This window comes from Acomys minous (assembly GCF_964271855.1).
Source record: "Acomys minous genome assembly, chromosome: 12".
Lineage (NCBI taxonomy): Eukaryota > Metazoa > Chordata > Mammalia > Rodentia > Muridae > Acomys > Acomys minous.
Genome location: NC_140493.1, coordinates 35,525,195 through 35,544,999, shown reverse-complemented (window position 1 = coordinate 35,544,999; position 19,805 = coordinate 35,525,195). Strand labels below are relative to the sequence as shown.

Here is a 19,805-nt window from a genome sequence, read left to right as displayed (position 1 = left end):
CTGCCGAGCAGTCTAATTTTCATCAATATTTGTTAGGTTTCAGATTCTGCCATATATATGATTCCCCTTTTATTCTTTCTACTTAAAGTGTTACCATCCAGCCCCAGAGGAAGGTCATAGGTTCAGAGGTGGAAAGAACCTGAACTCTGTAAAGTGTTAGTTATAAGGCTCTATCACAGACAGCCAAGGGACTTCCTAGCCAGGAAAGTTGACAGCCTCTCGCTATAGAAGCCGGATGTCCCATGCTCTGATGTCCTCTATTGTAATCCTAACAGCCTCTTTGTGATACTGTCTTTGGGAGATTTTAAAGCCACCCCCTCCTATTAGTATTTAACCCTAAGAACAACCAAGAGGTTGTGAAGTAAGCAATCTCTCCTAGCGGGTTCCCCCACAAATGCAAATATATTTCAGGTTGTATAGGAGCAAGTTTCAACAGCATCCTGTGCAGTAGGTCTCTGGCCCAGGGGAATGGCCACAGACAGGAAAGTCTGGTTTCTTCACCTGGTAAGCTGAGGGACCAGTGGCCTTCCAAGAGAGCACAGCACCTACCTGGTTGCCCCGCCGCCGCCGCCTCCCGCCCGCCCAAAAACCACTAGGTGCCTAAGAGCTTATAAATGACAGCTGAGATCTCAATCACAAGTCCCTCCTCTCAAAGCTAAAAGAAGCCAGGCGCACGGCCGTCTGGGAGATGTAGTCCTTCTAAATGTCATCACTTTTGGGGTTCCCTCCCGAGGTCGCCAGAAGAGACGATAGTCTGACTAGTCTGGTTCCACGGAATGTATATATACAGTCCCACTGTGAGGGCGGAATCGAGCCCTACCGTACTTGTGGGAGGTTTCCTGGGGGCGGCAGGGAGAACGGACTACAACTCCCATGCAGCTTCGCGCGGAGCAGGAGCCGGCAGCTCCCTTTGCGTGACCGCAGCAGGTTGGTCCTGGAGCAGATGAGCGCAGAATATTTAGGCGAAAGCTAGAGGAGGGGGGGCGGGAGCGCGGGGCTGGAGGAGTACCTCGGCCAAGAAAATTATGCATGCGTTAGGCAAGCTCTGAGAGAATGGCTGTGGAAGGTAAGGGACGCTTGGGGCGTTTTAAGCTCCCTCTTAACCCGCGCACCCCAATCTACACACCCCTGAGTAAGCTCGGCTCCTGCGGGGCGGAGAGAAAAGAGGGTGGCGGAGAGCGGGCCCCTTTTCCCTTGTACCACTTGGCACTCACCTGAGCGCTGCAAGGCCAGGAGGCACTTGATTCGCTTGCCTCTGAGAGAAGTCTAGGTGCGCAGGACTTAAGGGTAGGAGGAAAGAGCGCTCCCAGTCTTAAAGGATGTGCTGGAAATGGATGGAAAACCGGGAAATCCAGCAGGAGGGTACAGCCCTGACTTGTTCTTTTCCCTGTCCCCTCCAGCCAGGTTCGACTGGGTGGCCACATTGTTGGGAATGTTCGCTTTGCCACCCACACGTGGGAAAGGACTCTAGTCAGGTGCATCATCCAGAAGCTTGGATCCCTCGCTGTGTGTACCCAGCAGTGGCTGCAGACATGCCCCTAGGATGGTGCTGTCTTTACACCTGTTTCTGTGTAGTCCTGCCCAGGGTTAGTGAAGTTCACAGGATCAAAGTGTAAGCCAGCCACCTAGGCTGGGAAAGTCTTTTCTTTGAAGTCTGCCTTTCCTCTTTCACTGCCTTCCGTGTAATTTTGGACTTTGAATTTGCCATTTTGATTGCACAGCCCTGTCTCTTTTTGAACTCTCGTGGCTAAGAGTTAGGTCAGGCAATTTTTGAGGGATCCGAATTGTTCGTGTCACTTTCACTTACGCACAGGCGTTTTGTTCAGGTTCGTTCCCGTGGGGAACAGGACGCATGGAGCAGAGGGTTTCTGACGCCAAATTAGAAGTCTCGTTGTACCTCCATGATGAGATGAGATGAAATGAACGTGGAAGTCTATGGGGAACCCACCTTCGCTTCCCATTACGTATGGTTCCCGAGTGCATTTAGGGTTAGAGGGGACCTGAAGCAGGAAAAGGAAGGCATGGTTGCCAGCTACAGCAGGCTGCTTGCCTAAGGGAAATGAGCTGGTTCCTTGCAGGCTACAGAGGAGAAAAGCCCACGGGGTTTCTTGCTTCTGCCTCACCTCTCTGCCGCAGGGGTCAGAAAATGAACTATCCGGACCTTTTACTTACTTCAAGTAGCAACAGTGCAGCTCACACATTCATCACCTCTACAAGATGGCCTTTGGGCTAGCTCAGGATTCTAGCTTGTCAGCCCGATGCCTCTACTATCAGCTTTTCCCAACTGTACCAACAAAACCATCCACCCCCCCAACATACATATCTCTATCCTTCTCCTAGGTAGGCAAATATGTAGGTAAGTGGGTAGATAACAGATAGATGATAGATCTATATATGATAGATTGATAGATGATAGATAGATAGATAGATAGATAGATAGATAGATAGATAGATAGATAGACGGACAGGCCAAAGAAACAGAAAGACAACATAAAGCCCATTAGTGAGCTTGAGAACAAAGCCTATCTGTCTTACACCACCCTTCCATCTTGCCCATCAGGTGACATTAATTATGATCTCTCTTTTGTGTCCTCTGAGTGAGGGACCCTCCCTCCTACTTGACAGTCCACAGTGTTCTTAAAGGTAGTTTTCTGTTCGCTCTGAGAAGCATAGAATGGAATTAGTCATACTTCTTGCCTTGGGAGGATGGCAGCAGCAAAGCCAGACCTTACAAAAGCAAGGGCTCTGAGAGTGCATGTAGACATCGAAGAGCTTATTTTATTTTCTAGTGACTTCCTTGACTGAGATGCCTGTGCAGTAAACAGGAGTCCTGAGTTTGAGTCACAATGGGACTGAAGTACACAGGGGAAGGAAGTGTTTTAAACTTTCCCTAGGGGGGGGGGGGAACTTCCTGCCTGTAGTTTTCTGCAGAGAGAGTTTTGTGGTTTTTTTTTTTAAGACTTTAAGATTTTTTTTTTTATGTAGATGAGTATCTGCATGTACACCTGCATGCCAGAAGAGGGCATCAGATCACAGTACAGATGGTTGCAAGCCACTGTGTGGTTGCTGGGAATTGAACTCAGGATCTCTGAAAGAGCAGACAGTGCTCTTAACCACTGAGCCATCTCTCCGGCAAGGAGAGCATGAAGTAGGCCCTTCCTGGTTACTTCCCTGTGGTCCTTCAAGGCTCTAGGAAGTCCTCCCAGAACTTCCAGCTCTTCTGCCTTTACAAGCTGTGGGGACCTCCTGCTCTGGTCTTCCTTATCACCCGTGCTTAAATCTGCCACACACTTTGTACACTTAATATGTCTTACTGGACTCTGTAGCACTGGGGCATAGGAACATACACCCCACTTTCCTAGGCAATAGCATAGAACTTGGCTCATAGCTGGCTCTCAAAAACGGTCTGTGGATTACACAACAAACATTCATGGAACTTTCATAACTGGCTCCATACGGGTAATGGAGGCTTTCTTTGGTGTCCAAATTCTATAGAATATTCCTCATTCTCAGCCCTGGGGTTTGAAGACACAAACACTGGTTTCATTGGCTGCTGAGAATGGCATTGTCCTCCCAGCACTCATTTGAGATTTACAACCTGCCACCGGGTGCAACTATATTAGAATGTTTGCCCTTAGACCATCAGGGTGCTAAATGTCCTATCCTACATGACCATCACATATAGGATCCAGGGTCAGGATGAAAGAATGACCAATTTACAGATGTTCACCGAGAAATAGTGAGTTGGAGAACCAGGAATTTTTATCACAGGGAGGTGAACGGAAATATAGCATATGATAACATCTGGGCTTTCGTCTGTATACCTGGAAGAAAAAAAAATGGAGTTGCTACTGTTTGATTGTTGGGAACAGTGTAGTGGAGGACAGGTTTTATAGAAGCGTGCCTAGAACACAAGTTAATTATAACTGTTACTTACACTCTCTGCCGTTCCTCTCCTTTAAAAAGAAGGCCCTACCGTTTAGCACCTGCTTTACACGCTAACGTTTTACTTATTCATGCCAGCCACGTTCTCTAATTAGGAACAAATTAGAAGGTTTTTATAATGTGTAACCCTCCTCTTAAGTAAACTTGAACTTCTAAAAATGCTAATTGCAAGCAGGGCCCTTACTCATCTTGCTGAATGTGTGCCTTCCTATTTAAAATGGAAAAAGGTGCCTTTTGTTTATGGTTTTATGGCTAGTGTCATACATACATACATACATACATACATACGTATGTATATATGTGTATATCACATTGAATTTCAGAACATCTTATTTGTTCTTAGTCTAATTGCAGCTTTTGGTCTGTTTTGGATTCTTGGGTGCCTGTCCTTTTTATAACTACCTTAGGTGTTTATATCTTGTGTTTAGCCCAGTGTGTATCCTTTGTGAATGGATGGATGGATGAATGGATGGATGGATGGATCGATGAAAGATGGCAAATATCGGGGTGCAATTATGAGTGGCTTTATTTCTGTTCTTGCCCCCCTACAGATGTGCTTTCAAAACATGGGGTCAGACACTATGCTATGGTCTGCATTGTGTTGAGATTGTCATGCTGAATATTCTTAAATGGGAAAGTAGGCCCTGTAGTCACCCATTCTCCACGTATGGAACATGGACGCAGTTCTGTTTATTGATATGATTCTGTCCATCAGAAATGAGTTGTGATATTATAGGGAGAGCGGTAAGTGTAGATCCATTAGAGCTGGTGCTATATTTGTCTCTGAATTCTATGAGCAGTTCCAGGAACTCAGGAGACAACAATTGTTTCATTGATTTCCCCAAAGCTAGAGAGGATTTTTTTCTCCTTCTCCTTACATCCTCTCTATTCCTTTATCCTTAGCATTTTTAACAAAAGTAGGAAGACCGAGCTTCTGCCCTTGGTGATTCTCCGGCAGGTCAAACAGAATAGCTCCTCTTAAATAGCAAGAAAATGGCTTTCAATTTTGAGCACTAGAAGCGCCCCTCCCATCCAGAAAAGTACTTCAAATGGAAAGCTGTGTGCTCTAAATGACATTCGTGATCTGAGTTGTTGTTCTTAGCTGATCACAATAGTTTGTTAAATGACATTTTACCAGCCATTCAGTATTCACATTCTGTAGTTTTTCTGTAATAAGAAGGAAAACACCGCTTATCACTGGGCTCTTGAAAGACTAATTAATAACTGGAAAACAGGGGGAAAAAAAAACCAGACACTTGTAGCAAAGAGAAACAGTTGTTGGATAGTGTTTGGGGAGCTAATAAATGCTGACCCTACCCATCTTAGTTCGAGAACTAAAGCCCTAGAAAGGAACAACAGTATGAGATGACAATGTCACCGTTATCACAAGACAATATGGGTCACCTTTCAGACTCTGGAACATACAGTAAATGGGCATGTTCGCACTACTCTCCCCTTGCAGAGGTACCCTCTGTCCTACTGACAGGCTGAGAGCAGAAAGAACTGATACCCACAGCTGCCAGGTATGCCCCAAAGGAAAGGAAAGGGGGCTGGGCAGCCTGTGCCTTGTGGCTTCCACAGGCATGCACATAAGATTACTATCTTTTTTTTTTTTTTCCCACTACAAGAGGATGGGGAGAGAGACCAGAAACATTCTGATGAAACTCCCTTGTTCCATGTAACGAGGAGATGACTTCCCTGCCATTGTCCTATCCCACCTGGACTTTTAAAACGACTTTTTCATTCCACCTTGTGTTGACCCCGTGTGTACTTTCTGAATGAATGGATGGATGGACGAAAGATGAGTGAGCTGATGGGTGGGATTCTGAGTTGTTGGAGTTCCAGACCAACCAACCACCAGGCTGACAAACTCCCAACGCTGTTCCCCTCTAGAAGCAGTGAGACAGTGAACACACCTCCCAGTGGGTGTCTCAATCCAAATGTTTCCAGCTCTCCCACTAGCATGCCATAAAAGATTCTTCCGCTCCTCCCCCACCCCCCTTTTTTAAATTTTTTTTTGCTTAATTTTGTTTTCTACTCCATCAGATCTGATTTACCTGCCTCACCAGCTCCTCTTGATCACTGTTTTTTTTTTTTTTTTTTTTTTTAAAGAATGGTGACTAGTTACTTACCACTGAAAATTCCTAGGGAGTGACTACTACATGAACAAGAAACGAGGCCTCAGACCCTTGAGAGGAAACTCGCTGTGGCAGCGTTTCCTGCCACTCCCATTGCTCCTGCAGCCTTCATCCAGTCTCAGACAGGGCTTGGCCTAATCCTACAGTTGCCTTGCATAGCCCAGCCCTGACTAATCCCTTTCATTTTACCCTTACTTCCTCAATAGCTTTGCTGTTCCCATATGCCAGAATGAACAAGGGCTGGAATAAAGAAAGGGAGATGGTGGAGACCTTTACCGGTAGAACCAAGTGAAGGGCTGAGTCATAGTGGCTGGTGTCGTGACTTGTCACGGAGAGGCCACTGGGAATCTGAAGCCTATGCATCTGTGCCTTTGATTCATTAGGAGAAAGAGGAGTGGTTGGGAGCTCTCGCTTGTGGTCTTTAGATAGGTTTTTTTTTTTTTTCAAATTTCTGGAAATGAACATTAGAGAGCTGTCCTTGTGCAGAAGAACTATGCCAGATATGGTGGCAGAAGTAATAAGGAAGGGACCTGAGCTTCTCTGTTCCCCTGCCACCTCCTTCCCTACCTAAAACTTGGTGAAAAGAGAGAAGCCAAATAGACTCGGTGCTGCGAGTGCTAAATAAAAATACAAGCAATCATAACGTGGGAGGTCTGAGAACAAACGGGGCATTTAGGGACAGGCTAATGGAGGAGTAGCAGCGTTGAGTGAGCCTTTCATGAGGATTTATGGGTGTGGTAATGGGTAAAGGGCATGGAACATGTATGTGTAATGTGTGCTCCCTCGTGGGGTTTTCCTAAGTGCTAGTAGTGTGGTTGTTTCACCCTGTGGACAAGAAAGTGGAAGAGAAGTCCTCTATGTCTGCTCCAGCATATTCTTTTTCCAAAGGACACTGTCATTGCTTTGCCAAACTTCGGCACTCCCTAACCCATTCGGCTCTTGCATATGGCTCTTTGGAAACCACAGACGCAAGGGAGAGAGAAGCTGCGCTCTTGTAAGTCACGCTGGTCCCTGCCTGATTTTCTGAAGTGGAATGGATCCGCGCCACCCTCTCTGAGCTGGCTCACAAGAGAAAACGTGGCTATATTTAGTCTGGTTTTGCTAAAGTGTGGGTGCAAGAAGCTGCCTGTACTGCTTGCTCTCCTCCCCGAGTGCAGAGAAGGATGGCACAGCTGCCAGTGACAGAGGTGGCCCGCCCCACTGCCTCCCACAGCCAACTTCCCAGATCTCTGAGGCCCCGGAGGAGCAGGTTGTCAAGTCGGATATCTTTTCCCCCTGTTGCGTCTCAGTTGCCTTGCTGCTGGAGAAGGCATTTGTGATGTTCTGGTAAGCACATCCCAGGTCTCAAGTGCTTTGTCACCTCTCTGTGGACTGCTGGATGAGGGTGGTCCTCAGACATCCTTGAAACTGGGGACACAATAGGCTCAGGCCTTCTCTTAGGTCCTTCCCAACCTCCCTGTCTTGTGGTTGTCGCTGTGGGGTCTAAGGCAGGAGAGGTGGTGCCCTTAAATATGTAAGTTGTGTGGCTAGACAAGCTGAACAGCTGTCCAGAGGGGCTGAGGACTCTCAGTGTGTGTGGGAATGGGGGCATAGAGCATTATCTGTGGCTCTTTTCCCCATCAAGCCACTGGGAATACCAATATACATGCCCTCATAGACAAATTAGGAATGTCGCTTTAGTGTCAAGGGCATGTCTAAGACTCAGTCTGGCAGTTGCTCGGTGACTGCTCGTTGTATGTTAAGCAAGATGCTGGAGGTGATGTTGTCTATCTCAACTTAGTTCCCTGCCACACTCAGGGATGTATCTAAACCATGTGACGTAGTATCTGGAAGAATAGTAGGTATTCAAATAGGGGGATGCCAACAAAATGTAATTGATACATTATAAAAAACATCTTCAGGTCAAAACATTGATGTGTTTATAATAAGATGAGTATTTGCAGGGAAACTAACAGATATCCATGTACTGGCTTAATCTTTTCCTGAGGAGACATGAAAGAACATTTATTTACCCCAGGAAGAGCACCAAAGATATGATTGTGCCTTAAGTGAGTTTGGTGAACCCCAAGTTTACTTGGGCTTCCTTTCAAGAGCTTGGGTAATGATTTATCTAAAGGAGCATGATCAACTTAAGGGCAGCTACACTACCAAAGGAAAACCAGAGGGGATGGGCCTAATGAATGGCTTCTGACTCTCTCCTGAGCCTTGTTAGCCCTCTCTCTATTGACAAAGGAAATGACAGTGGGTCTAATCTTGTGACAGGCATGGCAGTAATCTGAAGCTGCTCTGAATTCAATGTGGAAAAGCAAATAACTGGCTGGGGGACAGCAACCCGCAACAAAGAAGCTGTTGTTCCAGAAAGATATTCAGTAGAGTCATCTCTGACCTGAATATTCCTCTCCTAAACTTACTTAAAATCAGTGGTTTTATAAGCCTTCCTCTCTGACCGTCTCCTGCCTCCCCTCTCTCTCCTGTCCACTCAACACCAGATACATGATATAGAGGCAAAAATCAGGGAAATTTCAGATCTTTCAAAGCAGGAAAGATGTTAATGGACTCTGGAAATGACATTGGTCAACTGGTGGGATATCTGTGGCAGAATTAAAAATAAAGCAGAGTTGGGTCAGATAACTCCTTCACAGATGAAAATTTCCAACAATGTTGGCATGGTAAGTGCCCAAGAGAAATATGAGACCTTTCTAAGGCTCAAGCTACACCTTTGGGAACTAGAATATCCTAAAATATTCTGGGGGGGGGGGGAACGATCTTTTTCTAAACTAGACTATGAAAAGTCAAGTGTGAAATAAAAAATCTTGTCCTCCTGGCATAAATCTTGATGGAGAAGTTATATAACAAATAAAAATAGATTTTTTTTCTGTCCTAAGAATTAACACATATTTATAACCATAGCCAAAATGTGTTTGAAGAGGCCATAAAATAAACTTCTTACCTTCTCTTTCCAGATAAAGTATCATTCCAATTTTTTTCAGTGTTGTTTTCAACACACTAGCCTCCATTTGAAGTGTATTCGTATTCCCCATTCTCTCTTTCAGTATAGGTACAGACAGGTATTTCTTGTTTGTTTCTCATTCTGTCTCTTAAGTTTTCATGTTAATATTTTAAAGCTTTAGAAACTTGGATTATTTGTGTGCAGGTTACACATGGTGAAATCTTATAGCTCTCAGAATTTTAGAAAACACACATACTCCTGTAAGCAACAGTATAATGAAGATCTAGAACAATTGGAAGACCTTGGAAGGTTTGTTCATGCCTTTCACCTGTAGTCCTTGATCTAGATTCTGTCCCTGGGCTTTTCCTCTTCTAGAATGTCACATAGTGGTATCATATATCTTGTTGCTTTTCGAGACTGGTGCCTGAGTAATACTCTGTGGAGTGGAAAGACTGACATTTATCCAGGATTCAGGGATTGTCTCTAGTAAGCGGGGGGGGGGGGTGGGGGGGTGGGGGGGGGGTGGTTATTCGGGAACCACTGGAAACAAGTGCTTACGGCTTGTGTGATGTGGTCATTTCTCTTGAGTGGATAAGAGTCGGGGGTTTTAAGTCAAATAAACTGTGTCCTTCAAGCTGTGTCCTTTAGGAGCTAGGAAGATTGCTCAGGTGGGAATGTGCTTGCTGCACAAGTGTTAGCACTTGTGCTCAGATCTCTGCAACGCATGTAAAACCCATGTGTGGAGGCCATGTCTGAAACCTCTGGTGAAGTGTTCACAGCTGTCTGTAAGCCCAAGTCTATGGATCTGATGCTCTCCTCTGGCCTCCTCAGACATTGCTGTCACATGCACAAAATCCTACACACACACACACACACACACACACACACACACACACACACACACCACTCAATTATCAATAAAATAAAAACAAAATCCTTGCAAAAACGAAGTTTAGCTAAAAGGAAGAAACTAACTCGCTGTCTCTGAAAGGAGTGGGTGGTCATTCCTTCTGAGATGAATTAGTTCTGCCTGTAGAATGCTCAGACTCCACCTTGTGGCCCAATGGTTGGCTGTTTTTGCAGTGGATACATTTTGAGGATGGGCCCAGGCTTGTGTTTTGCAATGAGCATTGAGTCTCTCTTCAGTTGTTCACTTATGCGGTAAGACAATAGTTCATTTATCTGCAAAAGCTACGTGTTCTCAGCTAGAAAGTGGGTCTGGCAGGTAGAATTGCATCTGAATTCAGCCACAGCCCCAGGGCCATTGCTGGATTTTCTTAGTTAGGGTTACTAGTGTGATAAAACATCATAACAAAAAGCAAGATGGGGGAGAAAAGGGTTTATTTCACTCACATTTCCGTATACCAGTTGATCAGCCAAAGCACTGAGGGCAGGTACTGAATAAAGCAGGACAGGGACACAGAACCAGGGGCTGAAGCGGAGGCCATGGAGGGTGCTGCTTACCGCCTTGCTCCTCATTGCTTGCTCAGCCTGCTTTCTAATAGCACCTGGCACTGCCATTCCGAGGGTGGCCCCGCCCACATCAACCACTAATTAATAAAATGCCTCACAGGCTTGCGTACAGCCCCATCTTCTGGAGGCATTTCCTCACCTCTCTGATGATTCTACCTTTGTGTCAAGTTGACACAAAACTAGGCCTCACAACTGAGCTTTTGTCACCTTGACACACAAACACATTAATTTTCACTTAGAGCCTTTCTTTTCTTATTTATCCCCAAAATGACATGTTAATGTTAATATGACAATATAAAATATGTAACTTTAAATGTTCCACCTACACTGTAAATAACGCATTGTCCAGAGTCTGGCATACACTCGTGACCTTCTGAGCTTCTCCAAAGGCTTGGCTCACTTCTCTGGCTTCGCCTTTTAAACCCACACTGCCTTAATTTCCAGGCTCCAGCCGGCTTCACTCCACCATTGCTGATCTTCTTAGTGGTCACCACATGGTACTGATGTCTTCCAACTGCTTGGTTCTCTTGTTGCACCTGGGCTGCAGTCTCACAAATAGTATCTCCTGTCCTGCCCCCTCTCTCTTTCTCATTACTGAGAGAATTTGGATCTATAATAAAACATTTTTAAAATTGATCTACACCACCACTTCTCAGCCAAAGTGGTCTTTGTGGGAATATTTGCCCATATCCCAGGGTCACTGCAGTTTCCTCACATTGTGTTGTTTTTATTTTGGCATGTTCCATTTTGGTAATTTGGCTTTAGTTTAATCTTTTAGAAAACTTTGTGATTTATGTCGGGCAGCATAAAAATAATCTTATTAATTGTACGCCACCATATGGCTTTTTTTTTCTAAGTTTTTGGAGCAAATCACCAATAAATTGCCATGATCCTGGATCACTACACCTTTGCATCTTTGTCATATGGAGCACCATGTCTGGCCTTTTATTGCTATAGTTTTCCCACCCTGTGTGTCCAGCCTGTAATCAGTGAAAAGTGCTATTTTTCTTGGGCAATAGATGCATATATGCTTTCTATAAATTGTACCTTGTGAATGGCACCAGGTATGTGAAGGGTATAAAATCTTCTGGGGCTATTGAGTCTTTACTTCCTGGATACTAGCTGAATCAGCGATTTAAGATTCATGCTGTAGCCAAGTATTGTGGTCCTTTGATCCCAGCACCCAGGAGGCAAAGGTATGTGGATATCTGTGTGTTGGAGGCTAACTTGGTCTACATTACCAGGTTCCAGGACAGCCAGAGCTCCATAGTGAGACCTTATCTCAAAACAACAACAATAAGATTCGTGTTTTAGATGTATCCAAAAGAATGGAACCTGGGAAAAGGAGACCATGAGAGCAAACTGCCACCTTTCTTTGTATCAGAGCAAGTCTGTATGCTTGCACAGATGCATCTCACACCACCCTGCTTTGCCTCTAGAGGTCACTGTATGTTCTTGTTTTGTTGTGTAACTACTATGTGGTTGGTCCTAGTATACAAAGACAAAAAGGGAGGGGGCAGGGGTGGGGGGGAGAGAAGAAACTGTGGTAAAGATATTATGGTTTTGAACGAGAAATGTCTCTCATTGTCTCAGGCATTTGAACACTTGGTCCCCAGTTGCCAGTGCTGTTTGGTGAGCTTTAGGCGGTCCAGCCTTGCTGGTGGAAGTATGTCATTTGGGTGCGGGGAATCCTGGAGTTGGCCTGGTGTAGCTCTTGAGATGCATGTGTCATAGGTTTTTCAGGTTGGAGTCCCTGGTTCCTGGGGCACAGTGAGCCTTTTAGTTCCTGAAAGACCAATGCACTTCCCCAGTAGTGGAGTGTTGTGTGACTCTCTGTTCCTTGAAAGTCAATGAAACATACAGAAATTGCACAGGGCAGTTAGTCTTAGGCAACTACTCTTGTGTACCTCGTATAGCTCGCAGACATCATTGTATCCTGTAAACCACCATTATATTCTGCTTCTGATAACGGTATAAAAAGTCTTGATTGCTCGGAACAAATTTGTCCCAGCCTCAGTCTTGCTGAGACCCCTCCAACCCAGCCTGGTTGAGATTCACTTCTCACTGAGCCTGGTTCGGTAAGTAAGCACTGGCATTTACAATTAGCTACTCGTTTTGAGGTTAAATAGCTGCCGCTACTTCCAGTTTGTTTTTTCTGCTTCATGGTTGTAGTAACGGATGTGAGCTTTCAGCTTCTTGTTATTCCTGCTATCTCCTATGGATGCTCCTTGCCCACTTTAACGGGCCCTTCTCCTTCTAGAACTATAAGCCCAAATAAACTCTTTCTTCCCTAAGTTGCTTTGGTCATGATGTTTTATCACACCAACAGAGTAATACCTAAGGTAATAATAGAGTAAGAAAGATGGAGGGGAAGGGAGCAGGAAGCAGCAGCTGTTAGAAATGTTTCTTAGGGGAAAAAGAGCCGGGGTTTGGGATGTTTTCAACTGTAAGGAAGAGCAGATGCATGATTAATCCTAACTCTTCAGGGGCTCTCCACTGACAGTACAGTGGTGTCCAAGTTCCTCAGCTTCAGGGCCCCCCCAAAAAGGCTGTGCCCTCTTTCCAGGATTACGTCCCACTGCTAAGAAATCTTTGTGTTCATCTTCTTAGGATTACAACAGACCTTGAGTTTCTCTTGTCTGCTCATTTTCTCCTCTCCATCAAATGCTTTTCCCCATATGTTCACACATTGTCTTTCTCGCATCCTTCTCCAAACACACTGAAGGCAGGAGAATGTGTGGGCAAGAGCACTAGATGCTGATGTGAGAAGCACATGACTGCAGCATCGCAGAGGAACGAGGAGGGGAATTTTTAGGGGATGGGAAGAAGTACTCCGTGGAGTCCTCTACCAGGTCCAGCGTCAGCCTCTCATGCTGTACAAAATCAAGCAAAGAGTGTGTTATGGGACTTGCCTACCGGGCTTGGCAAGGAGCAAAGTCGAAAGCAGAAGTAAATCTGCAATCATGATAGTTCAAGATGTTGGTAGGCGTCAAGGGAGGAAACAATTATTTTCAGTGCATATGTGTGTTTCTACATGTGTGCATGTATGTGTGGAGGCCAGAGACCAGCTGCAAATCTTGTTCTTCAGGAGACATCTACCTTGTTATTGTGAGAGAATTTCTCTAATTGGCCTGGAGCTTGCCCCATAGGCTAGACTGTCTGGACAGCAAGCCCTGGGGAAGGCGTGTCTCTGCCTTCCTGGTGCTGGGTTTACAAGCACACCACCTCACATGGCTAGTTTTTAATACATGTATTCTAGGGATCAAACTGGGATTCTTTTGTTTGCATGGCCAGCACTTGACTTACTGGGGGGATAGTGTCAGTACGTGGACACTATTCCTGATGCACTTGCATGGAAATGGGAAAAAGAAACTGTGAATGTGGAAAGAGGAGATGCCTAGTTAGAGTGGGCAAGACCAGTGCCACAGGGATCATAAGAATGGCCAGAAACTGGAAGAAGAAAACAAGAGACCGTGCCTGGACTCAAAGCAAATTGAAATGGAGGTTTTTGTTTCGGTAGGAAATGCTTGAAAATATCTTCTAAGAGTGCATGAATTAACTTAACGAAGAAGTAATATTTGAAGATATAAAGAAGAGAGAAGATTAAGAGAAACAATTGTTACTTCTGGAAGGATAGATGGAAGGTGGGATCAGACAAGAAATGTTGTAGTTGGAAACTAAATTCATAGCTATTAAAAAGTTAGTCTCTGAGTGATATGATGTGCACTGTTCTAAATGTCATATATGAACTTGCTGATCTTCATATTGAAGCTGTGAGGTAGGGACCACTATCACCCTCATGTACAAAATGAAAAGAATACAGAACATTAGCTTGTTTGCCCATGGTCCCACAGTAAGCAGTGGAGCTGGTGTTGGAACTAAGAAAATGATTGTTTTCCAGGCAGTGGTGGTGCACGCCTCTAAACCCATCACTCTGGAGGCAGAAGCAGGCAGATGTCTGTGATTTCAAAAGCAGTCTGGTCTACAAAGTGAGTCCAGGACAGCCAGGGCTACATAGAGAAACCCTGCTTCCAAAAAGCAACCCCTTCCCCCCCCCAAAAAAAAAAGAAAAAGAAAGAAAATGATTATTCATTTTTCTACATAAGAATACTTTGGGGGAATACTAGACTAAGATGTAATTACCTACGCAATTTTTTCTTTTAAATTTTCTTTTATTTCTGTGGGTGTTTTGGCTACAAATATGTCTGTGCACCAGATGCATGAAGGTGCCGGAGGATGCATGGTTGGAAGCTTTCCTGTGGGTGTTGGGAATCGAGCCTGGTACTCTGGAAGAGCAGCCAGCAGCGTTAATTCTCTAGCTCCTACATACTTTAAAATATATATATATATATGAATTTTGGAGATTTCTTGTTTTTTTATTCTGCAATGACTAAGAAAAACATGAATGGGACAAGAGGGCTTTTTGTTCTAGGATCCAGGAGGAAAGGACTTCACGGTTTAGTCCCATTTTGTGTGGAGGGGTAAGCTTCCACTACTGTGCCTTAGGAGCAGCCGCGTCAGCCATCAGGACCCACTCTGATCCTACTGTCTGGTGCTGAGTTCAGGAAACAGGGATAGTGATGTAAGGAAAGCTGAAAAGAGGTTGAGAATAAACTCGCTCATGTATACAACGTTGCCGGGATAGGAAGGCAGTCTCTATTTTCTTCTCTCTCTGTGGCACCTTCCTGCACTCAGCTGTATTGAGATTGGGAATTCCAGAGCTTTCAGCCCGGTCCCTGTTTGTATGTTAGGGACGAGATTTTTCCCAACACCGCTAAGTGGCTCTTTGGCACTCGTGACACCCTGTGACTGTAGTTAGCCAGGCCAGTTTCTAAATTGAAACTCAATAGCTGGTAGCTCTGGCACCCACGTGTTTGCTGAGGCTCACCCCAAGACTGTCATTAAAATCCCACCGTCTGGCTTCACAAGGCACGGAGCTTTCCAAAGCACAGCTTCATGTTTGAGCTACGACTGACGAGCTGGCTGCTGGAGCAGAACTCAGGCTGCACGGTTCAAGGTCACATCAGTTAGTGGCAGAGCTGAGATTCAGAACTCGGAGGCCTAGTTCTTTTTAGTGTGGCTTCTGTGGAAAAGGTGCCATCGAGCCCGCTTTGGACGAGTTTGTAAGTGGGATATTAATAGTTGTCTATTGAATTTGTACTGTTATTTCAAAGGGATCTGGAATTTGTTTTAAATTAAGGACAGAGAAGCCAGAACTTGTGATAGTGGAAAGGAACCTAGTTGATGGCTCAATATGATGGCAGGTTAAACTCTCTCTCTCTTTTCTAACTTTAAATTTTTTATTTTATTTATTATTTTTGTTTGTTTGTTTGTTTATTGGGCTCCATTATCAAATCTTCTAAACTAAGTTTAGGTTAAACTTTAAAGGACTTTCCCCCTGAATATTAATATCTTCACAGTACCCATATGGGAAAAAAAAAGCACTACAAAAATGACGAATTAGAAGCTAACAGTAATAACCAGCATTGTAAGAGCTCAGCTTTTAGACACTTGTGATATCAGCAGCTACCTTGCTCTTTAGCCAGTAAGCCCTGACTGATGCCCAGTAGCAATTCTGAGCAATCATATGAAATTTATATTAATATTATTTCCATTTCCTGCATGGAAAAAAGAAGGCCCAGAGACATTAAACATTTCCTCAAGACCACAACAAGGTAGAAAATGATGGTTTACAAATTCTAGCTCCTTTGGATAACCTCAGTGTCTGCTTTGTTGCTATTAAAAATATCTGCTACCCAGACATATGTAGTATCTCATCCAAGGAAAGTTAGCACTCTTTGGGCTTTATATAAGCAACTAACTATACCTAGAGTAGCACATGCTAGTCTAGTAAATCATAACAATTGCTTAAAAAATAATAAAAATACTAATGCATTCCTTTGCATGTTTTTGAGCATACGAGGCTGATTAACCGTATACCGCTTAAGTGTAGCACTTCGTAAGGCCAGTGGAGGCGAGTCTGAAGACAGCAAGTAACACTGTGCAAATTTTGGGAGCAACCACTTTCTGTTTGCTCTGGGCTTTGAGGGGTTGGTGGTCATTGTCCACGGCTTTGAAAAACACGGTGGTCAGAACGTGTTTTCATTATATGGTACGACAGGTCTCTATGAGGCAAGGACAGCGTTCAAGCTAATTGCAGACAGGCTCTGTGACATACTTTCCAGGTGTCCTTAACCACTTTCATCACATGTGCTTACCCACAGTTACTGGGGGATTCTGTTTGTTGTTTGTTTGTTTGTTTTTCTTTGATCTATATCTATATCATCTATCTATCATGATGTTTCACCCGTATTTTCAATGTATTCTTTTTTTTTTTCTAACAAGGCCTTTTACACATCTCACTCTTCCAGGATTTCATTTTCGTCTTCTCCATCCTGTGACCCACCATAGTGTGCCACTGTTGCTTACTTCTATTTTGTGTCTCATGGAGGCTGTTAGGTCATTTTTGTTCTTCGTATTATAGAATCTTTGATTAAGTAACCGTTCAGAAACATTGCACTTTTTAAAGTTGGATTTAAACTGATCTCTTGGGTTAATACTTCTGAGTAAAGCTTTATTTATTTATTTTTTTTAGTGATAAAGCATAATACATATTTTATATACAGGTACAGACAGATATTCTCTATCTGCCAGAGACTGTGAGTTGAAGTCTCGGGGCTGGATTTCCAATTCTAGGGACATGGATTGTGCCTTTTATTCTTCCCTCGGGTTTGGATGAAGCACATCCCTTAGCCTCTTGCACCCTGCTTGCTTAGGTACTTAGGATGCGTGCTTCTGAGGTCTCGCTCATCAGAGAGAGCTTTTATTCTCCCTTTGTGCGTAACTAATAACTTGATTAAATTTTTTAAGTTGGAATTTTTCTCTCCTTACTATTTTGAAGGATCCAATTTTTTTATTTCCAGTCTTGAAAATACAAGAAATCTGAATCTGTTTTCTTTTTTTCTTTCTTTCTTTCTTTCTTTCTTTCTTTCTTTCTTTCTTTTCTTCTTCTTCTTCTTCTTCTTCTTCTTCTTCTTCTTCTTCTTCTTCTTCTTCTTCTTTTTATGAGACAGGGTTTCTCTGTGTAGCCTTGTTTGTTGTGGACTCCCTCTGTAGACCAGGCTGGCCTTGAACTCCCAGAGATCTGCCTGCCTCTGCCTCTCCGAGTGCTGGGATTATAGGCGTGTGTAACTGTGCCCAGCTTCCTTTTCGTTCTTGAACATGTACTTGTATGAAATGTATATTTTTTCTTCTTGAAATTATTAAATGTTCACCATCATCATAATGGCCAGGAATTTCATAAGATGACACAGTGGCACAAGTCAGTCTTCATCTGCTGTGTGGTGTATATTGATCTTTGAAATTGGAAACATGCCATTCACTTCTGAGCTTTTTTTCTTTTTTTAATTATTCATTTGATTTTCTTTTCGTCTTTTTTTCCCTGTCCATTCTCTGTCTCCTGGTCTTTGAAATAATACATTTGTTGTACTGATTTCTATTTTTAAAATTGTTTGATAATTTCCCCTGTATTTAACAGTTTCCTGTTTTTTTTATTTTGATTTCTACAGCATTTAATATTTAGAAAGGTGTCTTAAAAATTCAAGCCATTTTGGATTTTAAAAAATTTTTTAGTACTCTATACTATGAATATAATAGATCTCTCAATATTTCACTTGTATTATTGAGAATAATTTCATATTTTAGTTGAGCTTTATTTCTCTTCTTATGTTTATTTATTTTTTTTTTGCAAAATATCATCCCAAATTGATCATTTTAAATGTTATCTTCTAATACTTGAGGTGTTATATTTTCTATACCTCTTGGAAGAGCCCATTTTAAAAGGTGAAAGAATGGAACCTCTCTCTAGGTGTCAGTGATGTCGTTAATTTTAGTGTACTGAGCAGTTAAATTCCAGGCAAAGGATGGGGTCTTTTTGCATGATAACACATGGGTATATTTTTTTTTCCTCCAGCTGGTTACCTGGAGAAGGTCCAGCATTTGAACTCTGACACCCGGGTTCAGAGTCCATGACTTATTCCTTCCCCTTGTCTCACTTTCAGGTACTTTCATATCAAAACGTGTTCTATTGTGTTGCTTCTCTTATGGCCTAAATGCATATGTTGTGGTTTTCCTTGCTAAAGAGAATGCTTTTAAACGTGTATTTTTTCTACTAAATTTATAATTCATAATTTGTTGTTGTTGCCGTTGATGTTTTAACTGATGTTTTTTTTTTTTTTTAATACACAGAAGAACATCTGGTACCCAGTAGATGAGCTGAAACATAATTGTTGATTCGAGTCAGATCTTGTTAACAGTATCAGGCTTTCTGAACAATATATAATGGGACATAGGATAAGGCCCAAGTTTCATAATTACCTTTCTTGTGCATTTGACAAAAACGAGCATGCTGATAAGACATTCAGCCCCAAAAGTGTTTTCCTGTTCAGGGAACTTTTGGGGACAATCACGTATCTTCTTATAGTTGAGGCTAGGGAATGCGTTTTAGGGAAATCAATCGTAAGTTGACCTGGAGAAGGCATGTTAAAAAAAAAACAAAAAACTGTGCAGTACAGACATGGTGGACTTAGGATCCTTTGTGTACTTGCGCAGGAAGATTGCAGCTTTTTGGATCTTGATTCCAGCATACGATCTGCTGACTGCTCCCAGAGACCTTACCCATCTGTTCCTTTCTGATGACGAGCTCTTTTTAAAGTTAGATTGGAAGGAGTACCCGCCGAGGGCTAGCACACAGCTGCCTCCTTCCCCCTCTCCCCTCTTTCTGCTTCTACCCAACAGTTTACCACTAGATTAGAAATGGGGCTGAGAGCTTGCTGTTGCTGAACTGGCCTCTTCAGGAGAGCCAACTGTCCTACAGGGACTCAGCCATGTGTCTGGTCACGCTATGTAGAAGGTTGCCTCTTGTCATGTGATTGCCTCTTGTCATTCATTGTGACATCTGTACTTCAGCTCTTGGGGAGGCATCTATAGGCTGAGGATTCCCTGAAAAGAGCAAGAGAGAAGCCATGTTGAAAGACGATTTTCCCTACACATTTCAGATTCTGGTAGCAAGATTATCTCACGCCGGCCTTATTTGTCAGTAGATGAGTAAAGAAAAGAGGGTTGTATTTGGAAGAGGAAGGAGAGGAGAGTTTAGTGCCTGGAAATATTTAGACAAAGACAAGCCATTTAATAGTCATGGAGAAAAAAAAATAATGTATTTAGCTTTATGGCTAAATACATTGTATGTTTAGACCAGGAAATACAATTTGTATACATAAAGTTTTTAAAGTTTAATTTAA

General features: G+C 43.3%; 1 protein-coding gene across 5 annotated transcripts in view; it reads left to right on the top strand.

Moving 5' to 3' along the window:
* The first annotated feature begins 933 nt into the window (after positions 1 to 933).
* SAMD12 (sterile alpha motif domain containing 12) overlaps positions 934 to 19,805 on the top strand; it is a 494,897-nt gene continuing 476,025 nt past the window's right edge. For all 5 annotated transcript variants that reach the window (XM_084747913.1, XM_084747911.1, XM_084747909.1 and 2 more), the window contains exon 1: positions 934 to 1,066. In XM_084747913.1, the coding sequence (XP_084604039.1) occupies positions 1,054 to 1,066 (13 nt within the window). In that variant the 5' untranslated portion in view covers positions 934 to 1,053. The remainder of the gene's footprint in view (positions 1,067 to 19,805) is intronic.